This window comes from Nicotiana tomentosiformis, chromosome 7 (genome assembly GCF_000390325.3).
Source record: "Nicotiana tomentosiformis chromosome 7, ASM39032v3, whole genome shotgun sequence".
NCBI lineage: Eukaryota > Viridiplantae > Streptophyta > Magnoliopsida > Solanales > Solanaceae > Nicotiana > Nicotiana tomentosiformis.
This window is the reverse complement of record NC_090818.1, coordinates 100,688,671-100,708,295: the sequence shown is the minus strand read 5'-3', so window position 1 is coordinate 100,708,295 and position 19,625 is coordinate 100,688,671. Positions and strand designations below refer to the sequence as shown.

The 19,625-nt window shown below is 37.2% G+C and overlaps 1 protein-coding gene across 1 annotated transcript; it reads right to left on the bottom strand.

Annotated features, from left to right (window-relative positions):
* Positions 1 to 16,989: 16,989 nt before the first annotated feature.
* On the bottom strand, positions 16,990 to 17,688 carry LOC104086443 (uncharacterized). Its single transcript, XM_009590688.1, has one exon. The coding sequence runs from the start codon at positions 17,686 to 17,688 to the stop codon at positions 16,990 to 16,992; it is 699 nt and encodes a 232-aa protein (XP_009588983.1).
* Positions 17,689 to 19,625: the final 1,937 nt, after the last annotated feature.

The following is a 19,625-nucleotide window of genomic DNA, read 5'->3' as shown; positions in this document are numbered from 1 at the left end:
TTTTTATTTTTGAAAAGTTTTTACTAAAACCCCCAATTTCTTAATTTCAATTCATCAATCGATCACTAAATTCAAGGTTGAAATCATGAAATTTAAACAAATCTGAGTAAAATATACGTACCCCGGTCCAAGTAGTGAAAAGCTCCTCCAACATCTACCAAAATTGAGCTCCAAAACCTTGTGAGTAAAAGTAATTAAATTCCGAAACAAGTAAAAATACAGTTTGGTATCCCAGCCTGAATCATATCTTAGATGATCCCGAAACTCATGTTTGACAAGTCCAACATGATTCTTGCGAGATTACACCCAAGATAGCCTTTTGAATCACCCAATTTGGCTTTAAAATGAGGGAGATATGATGTTTTAAAGTTTTAAAGAAAGTCTAAAAATTTCAAGGACATAAATGATATTTTCGTAATTATTTACACGAGACAAAAGAACAAGCAATAAGAAAATATTCGTTTTAGCACCCAAACATCATTCAGAACTTCCTGGACACAAACTATATATGCATTTTAATCATAAAATACGTTGCGAACCTTCTCGCGCAATCAAAACACCGAAAAGAGGTCATCTTGACTCGATGTTGACCATCGTCAAAATCCAAATCCTTAACTTAACTAGTTTCTCAACCAATGATCGAAAATACACCCGAGCCCCTCGGGACCCCATCCAATCATACCACCAAGTACAAATACATTATTCAAACTTATCCAAAGCCTCAAAACACCCACGGGAATATCAAAATAAAGAATCGAGGCTCAAAGTGAATAAAATTTCTCTTAAGTTGTTGCATCTTTATTCTTTCAAAAAAGTGTTTCAATCACACTTAAACACTTCGGATTATTTCCAAACTTTTTACACAAGTTCAATTCAACTATATAGACCTATCCAAAGTCTCGGAATACCAATTGGAGTCCAATAACATCAAAGTCAACTCTTGGTTAAACTTATGAACTCTTAAGTTCTTCAAGTTGTCCACTTTCGACAAATAGTGTCGAATTCTTCTTGGAACCTTCGAAACCAAATTCGAACATACGTACAAGTCCAAAATCATCATACGAATCTATCAGACTAATAAAAACCAGATTCCGAGTTGGTTTACCTAAAAGTTAAACCTTGGTCAACTCTTTCAACTTAAAACTTCCAAATCAAGAGCCATTCTTCCAAATCAAGTAGCCCGAATGCTGCACCCTAGATGGCGAAAGTCCAGTAGCTGAAAGCATCACTAGATTAGGCTCTGACCGCGTGCCTCTTGAAGAATGAGCTGGTGACTCAAGAACTACTAGAAAACCAAACCCGACCATACACTCAAGTCACAATACATCATATGAAGCTACTCAAAGTCTCAAACTACCGAATGGAATGCTAAAGCTCAAAACGACCGGTCGGATCATTACAGTGGTGTTTGGTGTGGCTTACTGGTTGTATAACTTGTACTGGATTAGATGAGATTATTGGACCTAGAATTAGTGTGATCAGACTAAGATGAGGTATGTCTGGATAATAATATCATTGATCAGCTTAGAGCTTGGCATTGGTTTTAGTCGGGTGAGAGAACTCCACAACTTATGGGTTGAGTGAGTGGTATGAGTTTTCACACATTTCTTACATAATTAGTTGTGTGGTGAAGTTTTGAGAAAGGTTGTATTTGATTGAGTTTATTCAACAGTACCAGGTTTGATAATGGGCAGCTATGGTGGTTGGAGATGTTGCTGTGGGCATATGAGGGATGAGTTACGTCATGTGGTTATACTTTGAGGATGTATTAATGATTTGTTTCAGCTAGTTGAGGTTGATACAATGTGTATATGTGAGAATCAGGTCTTTGGGAAAGGTTTGGATGTGAAATATTATTCTAAGGCTTATAGGTTGTGGCTGAAGGAATATTCTCCAGTCGAGGTGGTGTTGACGAACCCATGTGGGTTGAGGTGACGTGGGATTACCCGTGTGTATAAATATGGTTAGTTTGTACAATGATTTGATGGCTTTGGAACTATCACGACCCCAATTTCCCTCCGTAGGATGTCCTGATAGTATCTAGTCTCTACCACTAGGTAAGCCTAACCGTTAATAATAACTTGAAAGATATAATCAACAAGATACTAAAACAAGTCTAATAAACTCAAATAAACTTCCGAAAATAAAATCTCAATAAAACACTCCCCAAGACAGGTAGAACTGAGTCATAAGCTCTATTGAGTACTATTAAAGTGTATACTACATCATTGTCTGAATGAAAATACAACAGAAAGTAAAAATAAGGGAAGGTGACTCCAAGTCCTATGGACATAGAGCAGGTATACCTTGAAGTCTCCAAAAGTAGCAACTCAAATCAACTCTAGCGTTCGACACATGCAAACATACCCGGATCTGCACAAAAAGATGTGCAGAAGTGTAGTATGAGTACACCACAACGGTACCTAGTAAGTATCAAGTCTAACCTCGGTAGAGTAGTCATGAAGTCAGTCAAGACACATACTAGGATATAAATAAGTAATATTTAAACTGATGCGAAAACAAGTTAATAAAATGAGCTAATACCTAAATTTAAGCATGGAAAAAACATAAAGGTAACAACTAAAGAGAACCACAATGATCATATATAGACAACAACTGCTAGAACAAGGAAGAACGAAGCAACAAGAAATGTTGCCATCAAAACTCTTTGTAACATGGCATAAACAATAAGAATAACAATGAGGTACCGCCTCATGTACAATAAGAACCACAACCGAGGTACCGCCTTGTATAAATCAAGGATCACAACCGAGGTACCGCCTCATATTTACATTTTTTAATTTGAATCACAATCTTTTCTAATACCACCGTGTGAGCCTTATATTTGAAATAGGTTTTGAAAATAATTTTTCCATAATAGTTACACGCACTTTAGCCCCCTTATGACGCCGCGTGGCTTCATGTAGTTCCCGTACAAGAAACACGCACATAAATCCCACCTTATACCGCCGCATGCACATTAGCCCCAAGCCTTATACCGCCGCATGCGCGTCAATATCACATCACAATAACAACTCGCACCACAAGTGCCCATATATCATAACTCTCCAACAATTAACAATATCAATATTTGCACAACAATAGCCCATGGATCCACCATAACATGTACGAGAAGATCAACAACAATAATGAATGTAAAATACTCAACTAGAAAAATTTTGCCTCAACGTGTTTACGTCTTCCACAACATCAACACTGAATAATTAAACAATGAGAAGGATAATGTATACCCACGATATTAGATAAGACTAACTCACAATAAAATAGATAACGTATAACAATGACTTCAAATAATGAAAATCAGTAATGAAAGAGATAACATGAACAATAACTTCAAATAATGATAATCAACAATGAAGAGATAGCATGTAACAATAAAAGAGGCAACAAGTTAAAGTAAAGCACGAGAGCAATTATCAATTAGGATGTAGACCAGTGTTAACGAATCATTTAAGGCATGTAAGGATAGATTAACATAAGTAAGAATAGATTGACTATGAGAATTTAGAACATGATATGACAATTAAATTAAGGAGTGGAAGGAGTATAAGTAGCCTAGACCAATCAAATACCACGTACAATCCACATTCCCATTCGTCACCTTGCATACACGGCTTTCACATAGCACAAATGAATCAATCAATACTAATCCCGAGGGATAGTTCCCCCACACAAAGTTAGGTAAGATACTTACCTCACCTAGGCTAATTCAACTCTTGGAAATAGCTTTTCCCTTAAAATTCGCCTTCACATGGCTCAAATCTAACCAAAATCGAATTAATATCATCAAATAATGCAAGGAAAATCGATTATGATCTTTACACTTTTTCCAAAAGTAAAAAAAAGTCAACCCGCGGCCCGCTCGGTCAAAACCCAGGTCCAATAGTAGATTCTCACAACCCATGACCCCACGAGTTCATATATATGATTAGTTTTGAAATTCGAGTCCTAATTGACTCTCAAAACTCAAATTCTTATTTTTCAAAAAATTTGACAGTTTCACAAATTTTCACTTTGATTCACATGATTTTGATGTTAAAATCTAAGATATATTGATGGAGTATGATTAGAAATAGATTAGAATCACTTACCCAAAGTTTGTTGGTCAAAATTCCCTCTCCAAATCGCCTCTTACCGAGTCTATGGTTCAAAAATGAGAGATTGAGAGAAGATAGCCCGATTTCCAGCCCTTATGTTCAACACCAGTTATCGCATTTGTGATATGGGTTCGCAATTACGAACTAAGTCTCGCAATTGCACCACTGACAGAATTGGGGAATTCTCACAAATGCAAAGATGGGTTCGCAATTGTGAATCATGTTCCCCTTGCAAAAGAGACAAAACTATCGCAAATGCGAACCTAGCCCAGCCCAAGACTTCTTCGCAAATGTGACCCAGACATCGCAATTGCAATACATGTGGTTTCCCTACTAAGGTTGCAAATGCAACCTTGGTGTTCGCAATTGCGACACCAGAGGCACCAGATACCAGATTCTGCATTATTCAATTCAAAACTATTTCGATACATGTTCGAAACTCATCCGAGCCCTCAAGGCTCCAAACCAATCATCCACACAGGTCTAAAACTAATATACAAACTCGCTCACGTGATCAAAATATAAAAATAACATCTAAAACTACGAATCGAACACTAAAACGCATAAGTTTCAAAGTAAATTTTAAGAACTTCTAAAATTACAACTAAAGTCTGAATCCTACCAAATCAACTCCAAATGATACCAACTTTTGCAGACAAGTTCTAAATTGCGTAACAGACCTATTCCATGTCCCAAAATCAAATTCCGAACTCAATATCTAAAAGTTAACCTACGGTCAAAATTTTCAACTTCAATTTGCCAAATTTTAGCAAAACAACGCAAATCAACCTACGGACTTACGAAATTAATTTCGGGCATACGCCCAAGTCCAAAATCACGATACGAAGCTATCGAAGCCATCAAAACACCCTTCCAGAGTCATTTTTGTGAAACTCAATGTTTCATCAACATTTCTAACTTAGCATTCTAAGCCAAGAATCAAAGGGTCCAAAACAGCCCGAAAGCTTTCCGGAGGAACTAATCAACCCCGCAAGTCATAAAACCATAAACACACTTGTGTGAAACATCAAAATGGGAAACGGGGCACAATTTCACAAAATGACCGATCAGGTCGTTACATTCTCCCCTTTAAAACAAACATTCGTCCTAGAACGTGCATAAGGACATACCTGATCGGATATTAGACAATCTTCATTATCTTTCTGTTCTCTCTAATTTCCAAGATAACTTAGTTGTATCCTATAAGAGGAAGAAAAACGAACTCCAAATTAGCGACTTGAAAAGCTAGTCTACAATTTAGTAGCAAACATAAATAATGGTAATTATATAGAAAATATATATAACCTGTTTCAATATAAGGAAAAATCACAAAATCAAACAAAGTACAAAGAACAAATCAAACAAAGCAGATTAAAGACAAAATAAGAAAACACTTGAAGCAATGAACTTAAGTTGACGGTAAACGTATGACTACAATAGATAAAAGAGATTCAAAAGTACAAAGAAGATACAAAGTAAAGAGAAACGAAAAATACCGACGGATTTTAAGCAAAAAGAAGATCTTAGATGCGAATAATACATGGCGCTTGGTGTATGACTGTTTGACTTGAGATTTTAATATTCATCATATTTGAGTTCCACCACCTGTTTAAATATATATATATTTGAGATGAAAACTCCTAGAATTACTTGGATGCGGGTTGTTTCAGTATTTTCTTAGAATCCTTTTGAATCTTGGCATTAAAGAGTCCGTGCTAGTTAAAAATCTTTTTCTATTTTCAGTATGTTTCATACCAATATAGCCTACCTATTTTTGTAAATTAGCGGACAAAAAGGTAGAATGCACTAAATAGCAAGGAATTAATGCCTGGTATGTGAATCATTAATTATGGTATCAATTCAATAAAGTATCGGATTGTTACGAAGACTAAACCAATTGATAGCTTACTTGGTTAATATGCTAAATATAAATGGCAAGTAAATAAGTGCCATATAAACTTAAACTTCAAATACCAAAATTGGAGGACTTCTTACATACTTTAATTAACAAAAAAGTAAATAAACATAATTTTAGTTAAGGTTAAGGCCCTAAATATTATGAAAATAATTAAATGACTATTTTGTCTAATGTAAATTCTATTTTTAAAGGATAAAAAAGGCGAACGATATTTCGCTAATTGACTTCGTGCATTTAATATAAAATAGATAGATGTAAGAAGTTAATATTTTCTTGTACATGTTGTTTGTAGCATAGTCGTCTTAAAATACATAAAGCTTTTAACTTCATATAGTAATATTATTATTTATTTTGCTAAAAATTAATGCAAGTTAATAAGATGTTAGCTATGTATTTTCAATATATTACTTCGATATTGTTGCAAAAATCTTTATTTATTAATATAAAAATTTTAGTAGTTTAATTCAAAATTATAAAATATTTATACTTGTTAAAAGTAGAGTCTTTCTTTTCGAGATTCAATGTGTGCCAGCCACATTGTCAGCGTATTTATGGCAACCAAATGTTGCTGCTAGCTTTTTTTGTCTATATGCGTCTTTAAGCTCGGAGAAAATAAATCGAGTCTCGCCATCATTCGGCCATCGCCATACTCATCCCGCCTAACCTGCGCTCTGATACCAAGTTGTGCGCTCAAACCAGCGCAAAGACACTCTTTATGATATTATCCATTTTTTGGGTCAAGCGAGTACGATGTTTTTCAAAAGACCCTATATCATTAAGCATTGTTATACATTATATGTAGCTTCCCAATCCTTTTATCTATCAATGTGGGACTTGTTCGCACACTCAATAATTTACCCCTCGATTTGAGTTTCACATGGCCTATCATCAAGATCCATGGGTCTACTCCTCGAACTAAGTTCCACATGAACCACTACCATAATCTTTGGGTGAACTTTCAAGATTCACCGTGTGCCACCACAGAGATTTAAGTCAATCGAAGCCCGATACTAACTTCTTTTTTTGTGTGCATCTCTAAGATCATATAGGACCTCATGATATCACCTTGTCATCCTCATATTCATTTCGTCAAACTTGCGCTCTGATACCAATTGTTGGGCAATGAAGAACCTCTTAATATGGTGTTATATTGTCCGCTTTGGGTCAATCCCGTACGATTTTTCGCAAAAAAGGTTTCACACTATTAAGAGATTCATGCTCCTTATACGCAGATTTTAAATCATTTTAGCTAGCAGTGTGGAACTTCATTGGTATACCCAATATTTATTATAAAGATTTCTTCCTTTTTTCTTTTTTTTCCCTTAGAAATTTCAATATTATTTAAAAAGAAATAAAATCATAAAATTTATTAATAAATTATTTTTGGAGTCTTTCATTATTTTTTGTCTCATGAACATCTTCTTTCGTTAGTCTTGATATGGTTTCAATCCGTTAGTCCAATCGCCCTGGTCCTATGAAGTTTTGTCTTATCATTATGGTGCTCCACTTCGTTTCAGTCTGTTCAAAAGCTATAGTATATGTTTCTTTGAAGGATTTCGGAATCCAATGACCTACATATTTTTGGCATCATCAATTTTTGTATTTCTTTTAGGGAGCAACTAGAAAGACTAGTAAGGCTAGAGGCGGAGCTAGAATTTGAACCTTATGGGTTCAGAATTATAATCCTTTTAAGTTATTGGGTTCTAAATTAATAATTTATACATATTTAATTAATTTCTTAATACAAATACATGATCTAAAAAAACTATTGGGTTTGACCGAACTCGCAACCAACAATGTGGCTCCGCCCATGAATAAGGCAGATTTTCACTTCTCCTGGATTTCAATTACCTATTACCTGATTGCATATCTACTAATATGTTGTATCTTTTCAATTACCTTAATTACTTATCTTTTCAAAATGGCTCTAGTCCTTTCTCTTCTACATCTCATATTGTTTACTATGCAACTATGAATAGAGACTAGCAGTCTACTAAATAGTATACAGAACCAGATTCTCTGTCTGTTCCCACAATAAATAAGCAGAAAGTAAAACATACGATATTTACGTGAAAAACTTTCTTCTCAAGGGATTAAACACCACGACCTACCTCAGTAGGATTTCAATTCCACTAAGCTGAGCAAATTTCAGATTACATCTTATTGTAATCTAAGAATTAAACTCTTAATCCCTCACCCCTTACAGTAACTCTATTATAAGCTCTTTGTAACAATTATATTACAAAGCAATACTCTTTGACAAACTCTAGTCAGCACAACCAAAACAACAATGATTGAATATTGTCCTATAAAATACTTCTCGAAAGCCGTATAGGTTTACACGTAAAGAACAAAAGACAAAGACTAAAAAAACTTAAGGACTCAAGACATCATCAGTGTTAGGCTCAGGTTCATGAAAAATTTGACGAGCGCAAAATATAACATAAAATTATTGCTCGCTAGTCAAAGATAGTATAGATTAATTATTGTTTCCACAGGGATTGGATTTAAACAGTCTTCGAATAATCTCCAGTTGATTACTATCCAGGAAAATTAATACTTGATTTGATGACTATCACTACGATTAACTACTAAAAATTAAGCAACTAACAATTAATCACAAAAGACAATAAATGAGCAACGAAGAAATATCAATGAGAGGAATAATGGTATTTAACTAGATAGGTGCAAGATATTTGACCCGGGATCTAATTCTTGAGTTAATTCACTCTATAATACGACTGATTCTCACGAATTCAACCGATAATCAGATTACACTTGAAGTTAATGTTCCTCTTTCGATTAAATGCTAATTTAAGTAATTAATCCATTTGAAGCACGTTAAACTATTGCAACAATAAAATGATGGTTATGACCTAAAGGGTAACTTCTCATGAATATTTCTCTATTTTCTAGTTCGATTAACAACTCAAGAAGCTCTTTCGATTACCTATTTGAATCACGAATTTAAATTAGAGCATAAGATGTGAAAAAATTCAATATCAAACTCCTCTTTCGATTTAGCAAAATAATAAATAAATTCACAATACAAATTTAAGCTCCATTAATTAATTGTAACAATTATCAAGAATCGAATCCCTAATCAAGTTATCAATACACCGTATCTATCAATACCCTAATGAAAATTACTCCATAGCAATAGAGTAAAACATCTCAATAAGGTTCACAAACAAAGAAAACATCAATTCTAATGATTCGATACAAACTCTCGTATTGCACCGATTGCAGGTTGAAATATTGATGAATTCTTGAGTCTTCTTGCCTTAGTTGGTTCTCCAATGTTTTATAGGTCAAAAATCCCTCAAAAATGTATTTTCAGTGTATTTATACCAAGTAGGATCGAAACCGAATGAAACTACCCTCTTTGAGCCGAAGTGGAAAAACTTGCAAACTTATTACACTTCATGTGTCTCACAACATGTATCATACTGCATCGCATCCGTGTACTTTACTCAGTTGCAAGCTCTCTGAACTCCGCGTGTCTGACATAATTTTACCTTAGTGCATCGCACCATGCATTGCAATAAGACGCGTTGCAGCAATGCTTTTTTTTGTCAGACCAAAGAAACCCAGTCTCTAAAGTTGTCAACCTTCTGACACATATATGCACTAATGCGTCGCACCATGATAGGCTTTGTGCGTCGCATTAGTGCATTTATTCTAGCCCTTGCACTTTCTTCCCACTTTCGTATACAACGCCTGTCCACGAACCCCAATTGCGATCTCGGTTTAATTCTTTAGCTTTTACTAACACTTCAAAGCTCTAATTATCCTTTTAACTCGGAATTATTTCACGAAAGGCATGAAACACGTAATAAGTGCAAATCACCATTGTTTAAGCTCAAACACACATAAAATGCTGTAATTTAGAGTGTAAACTACGGCTAAAATACGGGATTTTAGCCTACAATCAACACCCCACCCTTAGACCATTGCTCGTCCTCGAGCAATCAATCTACACTTCACATAGGGTTGACCTTTTTGTCAAACAACCTCCCTAACACATCATGCCAAAAATATTTAAAATAGACTAAGAACCCTATCATAACATCCTTACCTCAAAACTCGACTCAAAAGCACCACGTATTTTTCACAACCTGTTCACTTACTCTAACACAGAGGTCAAAGACTTTACCTTACCTTTGCAAATCATGTGCCCTCACACCAACACTAGAGATAAGTTTCACACACAATAAAATTCAAGAGCAAATAGGAACTCAAGACAGAAAGAATTCACTCACTCTCAAAAATAAAATTTATGCGCCACAGAGAAAATACCATTAGCATGCCCGTAGTGTAGTACTCTACTAATTGAGCTCATTCAGTCAAGGATCAAGAAGGACTTTATTTTGGTTGTAATATAGGTTGCGGGACAGGTAGGATACATATGGATATAGTGGCTACACCTCCCAAAGCACTTTAATACTTACAATTTCATAATTTAAACCCCACACTTGTATTGGACCAAACCCCAACCTTCACATCATATTAACACCAAGCTCCCAATTTCTTTAAGTGCAAATAAATCAAGATTTACCCCTATTAAGGAATAATTTTCTTTATAATATATACACACCAACAATTTTGTTTTCTTTTTCTAGACTCTAATTTCCTCTTCTTTTTTCCAGTTCCCTACAAGTGGCTCTCGCAATAATTTTTTTCCAAACAGTGCACCTTTTTTTTTCTATAGTTCCACTTAACAATCCAACCATACCTCCACTTAGCTTTTAACAAGCTCATAAATATATCAACTACTCAAGAGAAGTAAACAGTTCAAACAGGATAGTCATATCAAACATATGGGTCCAGCTTGTAGTGTGGTTGCCAAAGAAAATATGATTACAGGCTCAAAAAGGATAACTAGGATACAAAATAATTAGGCGGGTCATTGACATATAATTCGCTCAACAAAGAAATGCCTATATCACTTCCTAGACTGAACACGACTACTATTTCACTTTGAAACACACGAGGCAAGTTCTAGACATCAACTGACATGCACATGATATAAATAACATCTTACCCACGTTGGCACATAACTCACTCAGGATCAGATCAATCCCTACTCTCTAGTCAAAGCAGTTAAGCACAGTTATAATCAACCAATTTAAGGCACTTATTTAAGAGTTACGAACTAAGCCTAGGCGTCACAACTAAGGCACTCACCACTCACAAGGCATATGCAGTTAAGGTAAATTGGTTCAAATTAGCACTATGATTCAAGATTCTTTATTCCTATCAAACAAAAAATTAACTACACCCAGTTCAATTAAAACCCTTGGAAAAGAACCGCGACACAAAGAAAAACTAAGGGGGAATTACTACACTACCTAAAAAAGTAAAATAAAATAGAATAAAATATAATAAAAGACATATTTTTGGATTTTCAAATTTTTTAATTTTTTTTAAAATTATGTTTCTCTTTCGACTTCAAATCCCTCAAGAAGTCAGTCGACGAAATCCATCGTTGGGCAAAGTCGAACTACTACTACATGAGATACTAGCTATTACAGGCCAACTAAAATTCTGAGTTACGATTATAGGCCACATTGTCTAATAAGTAAGAAACAAAACAAAATAAATACAAGCAAATAGGAAGATCCCACCCCACACTTAAGAGATAGCATTGTCCCCAATGCAAAGCAATAAACAAGGGTGGTAAGGGACTCCCTAAGGCCTAGGCCTAGTCATCGGCACCATCAGTAGTGCCGAGAATAGCAGTCTTGTTATCGTCTTCCGCAATAGAGTTGACATCTTCATCATGACGAAGTGTAGGACTACCATATAATCCCAGAAAATGCCTGGCAGGGGCACCCAAATGGGACTGCTGCATAAAAGCCTCAATGTCAACCTCCCTATGAGCAGCTCGAAGTTTATGTCAGTAAATATAAACTGCATCATATCCTCCATCCCGTCATGCCTCTGGTCCGAGGTCATAGCGACTCTCGAAGGACACGAATCCTGCACATCAGTGATATCATAAAGCTTGGTGACTGCGGGAAGCTGTCAATCAAACTGATTATCAACAGGCACACCGTGGCGTAGTAGCAACCTAGTCAACATGCTCGGATGACATATAGCCATGTTAGCATTAATAATCCAACCATCCTCGCCCTAGCCATGTTAGTAATAATAATCTTGCCCATATTCAACGGCATCTGGTTCATTATAGCATATATTAAACATACCCGGAGGCACAAACAGTGGAATCATTGCTGCTTGGTAAAATTTTCTTATTGATAAACCGTAACAACACTTTGGCGGGTAGCTGCAAATTGGCTCTAGTCATGGTGAAATGATGATCATCATTATCCCTATTCCAAGTAGCCAAAGAATTAGGTCCGCGGAGAAGATCATGGATGGCTTGGTAAGAATGCCTCTTCATCAACGCCTCGAACTGAGTATGAGACTCATTCTTGAACCCCAACTCATCATTAATTATCTCAACAAAAAACTTGACTCTCTTTCCACGAATTTTGACAGTGTACTGCACGTCATACTGAAATTCGGGTACCCAATTGGCGTAGAACTCATTCAAAATACCAAAATTAGCTCATCCGATGGAATCTTAAAGGCCATCCAATTTCATTGCGGTGATGTTGGCATATAGCACTGGATACTTCTTATTAAACTTCCGTCAATCAATCCCAACATCAGTAGTAGGCTCTCCAGATGGGACAAAATCATGAAATCACTCGCGTGATTAGGGAAGCATTGATAAAACTCCATATGTGGGCTATAACATATCATTACCTGAGTATGGCACATCAGGGTCTGAGCCGTTTGAGGAGTCCACAGCTGTGGGTGCTATCATAGCAGGCTGGCGGCTACTAGAAGTGCCTACATGAGGACCAATATTCATACGTTTGCTAGCTCGGCGAGGCATTGTTCCTGCACAAGACAAACAACTCAGTTGTGACACAATAAAAGCAGAAGCAAGGTCAAAATAGGGGGAGAGCCACTCCACATTTATGTCACTAGCATGCTCACAGGCAAGAACCAGGGTGATCAGACTACCCCATATTCAGCAAAACAAAACATTCACAACTCACCAATAGCCATATAGAGGCCCAACAACCACTATAATTATAGCAACGTGTTTAGTCTGTGACCTCCCACCCTACACTTGAAATCCCTAAACACTCTATGAACAAAATATGCATCACCTCAAGCAGCATCAATAGTGCATCATTCTTCCGTTCAAGCAATTAGTTAAACACCTATCATACTCAATTTCTTGATGAAAGAGTAGAGAACAAAACGCACTCACGCCACTTATTTTCTAAGTACAATAAAATATCATCTAGGCATTACATGCTCAGGCCAGCGGTCGATTAGCACTAGCGATCAATTCGACACACATTGCATTTATAGACTATGACCAATCACCCTTTGCCCACAATTTCATAATTTACATCACATTCTAGCCAACACAACCCAACATGACCAAAATCCCCATCGTTCCCATTCAAGCAATTAATCGAACACCTAGCATGCAACAGAAGAGAGGCACAACTACACACATTATCAAAGAACAATCTTGCCCAAAATCAACCAATCCAAGAGCAATCACACCCCAAACAACATCCATACCAATAATGCACTAGAGCAAATCATTACCCAACAAGAGAGTGGGTAACCAACTACAAATTGCGAAGTTCATCTTCTTCCTCTTCTTTTTGCTTTGTTTTATTTTGTTTATTTTGTTTTCAAATTAAAATCTTCTAACAAGGACTACACAAAAATAACCCACAAGAAAGAGAAGAACTTACCTGGTTACAAGAAGAGAGACAGAGGAGGGAGTTGAGGGAGACATGTGGAAAGCGAGAGAGAGGGAGATTTGGAGGGGGGGAGGGAGGAAGGGTTTTGTTTTCCTTTCTTTTGGGAGGTTTAGAGAGAGAGAGGGAGGGATCTTGGTGTGTTTGGGGTCGGGCAGGTGTGAGTGTTTTAGGAGATGGGGTGGAATTGTTTTTTTTATTTCTCTTTTTTTTTTAAAAAAAACACACCTGATGCATCGCATAGTGCGACGCTCAGTACGACGCTCTAGTATATTTTGCCGTCTGCCAATTCTCTAATGTTGGAAATCCTCTAATGAAAACATGTGTTTCTGCGATGCATGGCGCATCGCATAGTGTGATGCACTAGTTCATTTCGGGGTTTTCCAATTCTCTGATTTATTCCTAAACTCTAAAAATTAATTGCACTGATGCGACGCCTCGTATGTAGCACTAAGCGACGCACAATATGCAATTACTTTGCATAGTTTTAATTTTCCTGCTTCTCGACTACTCCCTCACGCTCGTGCTTTATTCTGCATCAAAGTCATTCTGATAGAACCTAAAATACAATTAGTCCTAATCTATAATCAATTAAACTATTCTAAAAACAAGAAAAAAAATATGTTAGAAGTAGTTCTGAGTTATAGTCGTCAGCTTGACTCCGTCACTTAGGCTCATTTGATCACGATGCTAGAAGATTACTTTTCAAATCCTCCAACAAGGAATAGCTTCAACATGTGCCCATTCACTTTAAAGCTCTCATTCCCTTCCTCATCTTGGATCTCAATGACGCCATGCAGTGACATATGTTTTACCACGTACAAACCTGTCCATCTTGACTTGAATTTTTCGAGGAACAACCTAAGTCTACTATTGTATAGTAAGAATTTTCATGAAACTCTTTTAGCTTAATCAGGCGATCATGCCACCTCTTTGTCTTCTCCTTAAAGATTCGTGCATTTTCATAAGCATCCAATCTAAATTCCTCCAGTTCATTCATCTACAAAAACCTATGTTCGCCTGCAAGACTGAGATCAAGATTAAGCATCTTAATTTTCCAATAAGCTTTATGTTCTATTTCAACAGGTAGGTGACACAATTTTTCATACACTAATTTTAATGGTGAAGTCCCTATGGTTATTTTGACAATTTTATACGCCCATAGAGCTTAATACAACTTTATAGACCAATCCTTACGAGAAGCACTAACCATCTTTTCATGAATTCATTTAAGTTCACGGTTAGCCACTTCAACTTACCCACTAGTTTGGGCATGGTACGGGGTACCTGTTTTGTGTGTGACCCCATACTTAGACAACAATGTAGCAAACTACTTATTCACAAAGTGCGACCCATTATCATCGGTAATCACTTCAGGTGTCCCAAAGCGGGTAAAGATGTTTTTTCGTAAGAACTCACACAGCACTCGAGCATCATTGGTACTAGTAGGGATTGCTTCAACCTATTTAGAGACGTAGTCAATGGTTACTAGAATATACTCATAAGAATGAGATGATGGGTACATGCCCATGAAGTCAATGCCCTAAACGTAAATAATTTCACACACCATAATGGAGTTTAGTGGCATCTCATCCCTCTTGCTAATGTTACCTGCCCTTTGACACTTGTCACATGCAGCAACATACGCCTGTGCGTCTTTGTACAAAGTAGGCCAATAGAAATCGGCTTCCATGAACTTTGTTACAGTGCGATTTCCACCATAGTGTCATCCAACTGCTCCATCATGGCAATGAGAAAGAATGCTTTCTATCTCTCCTCCAGGCACACACCTTCGAATCACACCATATGAACACAGTTTAAACAAGAAAGGGTCATTCCAAAAATAACTTCTTACCTTACCTTGAAGCTTCTTTCTTTGATCATGAGAGAGGTCGCGAGGCAACCATACACTAGCCAAAATGTTGGATACGTTAGTGTACCAAGGTGTCCTTTCGAAGACCGCAATAATGGAGAAATTTTGCTCATCAGGGGACTCTTCCCTTATTTCAACTATTTCAACCGGAGGTCTCTCAAGTTGAGATAGATGATCTGGGACATGATATTTTGTGCCCTTCCTATCTTTGATCTCCAAGTCAAACTCTTGGAGCAACAACACCCACCACATCAGACACGGCTTGGACTCCATTTTACTCAGCAGGTATTTGGAACGCTGAGTGACCAGTGTGCACAATTACTTTACTCCCCACTAGATATGATCTAAACTTGTCAAAAGGAAAGACCACAACAAAGAACTATTTCTTAGTAGTGGCATAGTTGACTTGAGCATCATTCAACGTCCTGCTTGCATAGTAAATGGGCCTAAACATCTTATCTTTTCTTTGCCCCAGAACCGTTCCCACAGCTATATCACTAGCATCACACATTATCTTAAATGGCTGGCTCCAATCAAGTGTAACCATAAAAGGAGCACTTACAAGCTTTTACTTTATGAATTCGAATGCTCTTAAGCACTCCAAATTGAAAACAAACTTGACATCTTTCGCTAGCAATGCAGTCAACGACTTAGTAATGTTGGAAAAGTTTTTGATGAACCTTCTATAGAACCCAGCATATCCTAAGAAACTCCTTATGCTCTTCATAGAAATCGGTGGAGGGAGCCTAGCAATTACATCGACCTTAGCTCTATCAACTTCAATTCCATGTGCAGTTACTTTGTGGCCAAGGAAAATTTCCTCTTTCACTATTAACTGACACTTCTCACAATTAAGAACCAAGTGAGTGGCTTCACAACGTTCAAGCACGAGCTCCAAATTCTTCAAGTATTACTCAAAGTCATCACTAAACAGGGTGAAATCATCCATGAATACTTCTAGACACTTCCCGTTGAAATTGGAGAATATAGACATCATGCACCTCTAAAACGTGGCAGGTGCATTACACAATACCAACGACATTCTCCTGTAAGCAAAAATACCCCACGAGCAAGTGAATGTGGTCTTCTCAAGATCGTCTAGGGAAATGGGTATCTGATTGTAGCCAGAGTACCCATCCAAGAAGCAGTAGCATCCATGTGCAGCCACTTTCTTGAGTATTTGATCAACAAAGGGGAGTGGGAAGTGGTCCTTCCTTGTTGTATCATTCAGCCTTCTATAATCAATGCACATTCTCCACCCAGTGAGTATTCTTGTGGGGATTAATGGTCATCCAGTTGTAGGGACACTGGTATTGATTTGATCACTCCAAGCTCACCTTCCAATTTGCTAAATACAAAACGAGGCATTAGATTTATAGACGCACCATAATCACAGAAGGCCTTGTCGAATTTCTCGCTCCCTAACAAGCATAGTATAGTGAAGCTTCTTGAGTCCCCACAGTTTTGGTGAATTTTGTTTTGGAATATGGCACTGCAGTGGGCATTCAGCTTTACCACTATTTTCTCCTCTAATATTCTCTTGCTAGACAAGATTTCCTTCAACAACTTTGCATAAGCAGACATCTGAGTGAGTACCTCTATGAAGGGAATTTTCACATAAAGTTTCTTGAGCATCTCCAAGAATCGCCCAAAATATTTGCCATGTTTTTCCCGCTTCATCTTTTGAGGGACTGGTAGAGCTGGTATATGTCTACTTTCTTCAATATCCTTTTGTACTACACTACTCTGGCCTTTCTGCTCTTCACTTTTTTTCTCTTCCACTGTCTCGACGTGTTTGTTCACTACCTCGGGTCTTGCTTTCGCCAGTGGGTCAGCCAATGTTTTGCCACTTCTCAGAGATACAACTTTGATTGTTTCCTTTGCATTCTTTTTAGTGTTAGAGGGTAAAGTCCCAGGAGCCCTCTCAGATAACAAATTTGCAATCTGTCCCAATTTTCTTTCTAAATTCCAGATGGCCATGCCTTGCTCTCAGATGGTTGTGCCCTGAGTTTCAATTTTTTCATCTGATTTATTGATGAATGCCTTCATGAGATCTTCCATACTAGACTGATTTGACTGTTGTGGCTGGTATTGCTGCCTCTGCTGGTTCTGAAAACTGGTGGTCCTTGACCATGGGGTCTGGGATTATTTTGCTGCCATGAATTCTAGCTCCCAATAGGTGAACTCCATGAAAAACCTGGACGTCTTTGAACCATAGCATTATAGTTGTTCCCACATTGGTAGTTTCCTCTATTAAAGTTTCCCACTACGTTGACTTCCTTAGTTGATGCTTGACACTCATGTGTAGGGTGCCCCAATCCACAAAAGTCACATGTTGCTTGCGGCTCACTCTGTATCTTGGCCAATATCAGCTTTCTTATCTCATTGGCCATGGTGTCTAGCTGGGCTTGCATGGATGTGTTAGATTCTATTTGGTGAACCCTAACTGATTTTATTCTATCATTACTCTCAACCGGATACTGATTAGCATCCTCAGATAATTCATCAAGGATTAAGACAACCTCCTCCGGTGTTTTCTTCATTAGTGGACCTCCACATGTAGTATTCAGAGTTCATCGTGAGGACGGTGTTAGTCCATCCCAAAAATCCCCGAGTTGCATCCACAAATCAATTCCATTGTGCTGACACTTTCTGACTATCTCCTTGAATCTCTCCCAAGCTTTGAAAATAGTTTCTGTCTCCGTCTAGTAGAAATTTGGATTTCCCTTCTGAACTTCTCTGTTTTTGCAGCTAAGAAGTACTTGTCAAGAAAATTCGTGTTCATATCTTCCCATGTCCTGCTCGAACCTGTAGGTAAGCTACGAAGACATTCCTTCATGTTATCTTTCAATAAAAAGGGGAATGGCCTTAAATAGACTGCATCCTTTGATACTCCATTGTATTGGAAGGTGTTCATGATTTCATCAAAGTCCATCAAGTGAGTATTAGGATCTTCGTTCACCTTTCCTCTAAAAATGTAGTTGTTTTGGATAGTTTGAAGCAAGCCTTACTTCAATTCGAAGTTGTTTGGCTAGCATAGTCACCCAATGATCTTACAGGCCCGGGTGCTACATTCTCGAATTAGTCTTCCACCAAGGGTCAGTTTAGATTGAATCTTCCACCCCCATCATCGTTGACGGTCTCATCAGCAATTCTTTGGGCTGCTTCAGCTGCTATCCATGCATCTTCTTGTTGTGCTGCCCCTCTTGTAGCTAAGTCTACTCCATCATTCTCTTTTGTTTTCCATGGTATCTTGAGTCGAAGTTTGACCCAATAAATTTTATGTTAATTCTCTTTCTTTTCTCAGTTGCCGCAGGTGTTTTTCCAACTCTGGTTCGTATGGTATCACTTCCTTTGAAGAGGATTGAGTCATACACCAGAGAAATCAAACCTGTATCCTGCACACAAGTGAGAAACGTGAATACACTAAAGTAAAAATTGGTTCCTAAATTAGTACAAAAAACTATTTTAAACACTATTGATTGTCAATCCCCGACAACGGCGCCAAAATTTGATGAGCGCAAAACATAACACAAAATTATTGCTCGCTAGTCAAAGATAGTATAGATTAATTATTGTTTTCACATGGATTGGATTTAAACAGTGTTCGAATAATCTCCAGTTGATTACTATCCAGGAAAATTAACACTTGATTTGATGACTATCACTACGATTAGCTACTAAAAATTAAGCAACTAACAATTAATCACAAAAGACAACAAATGAGCAACGAAGAAATATCAATGATAGGAATAAGAGTATTTGACTAGATAGGTGCAAGATAATTGACTGGGGATCCAATTCTTGAGTTAATTCACTCTATAATACAGTTGATTCTCATGAATTCAGCCGATAATCAGATTACACTTGAAGTTAATGTTCCTCTTTTGATTAAACGTTAATTTCAGTAATTAACC

What these genes read in the sequence shown, in the direction of transcription:
- LOC104086443 (XM_009590688.1), bottom strand. Translation starts at nt 17,688, where the DNA reads ATGGCCATCTGGAATTTAGAAAGAAAATTGGGACAGATTGCAAATTTG.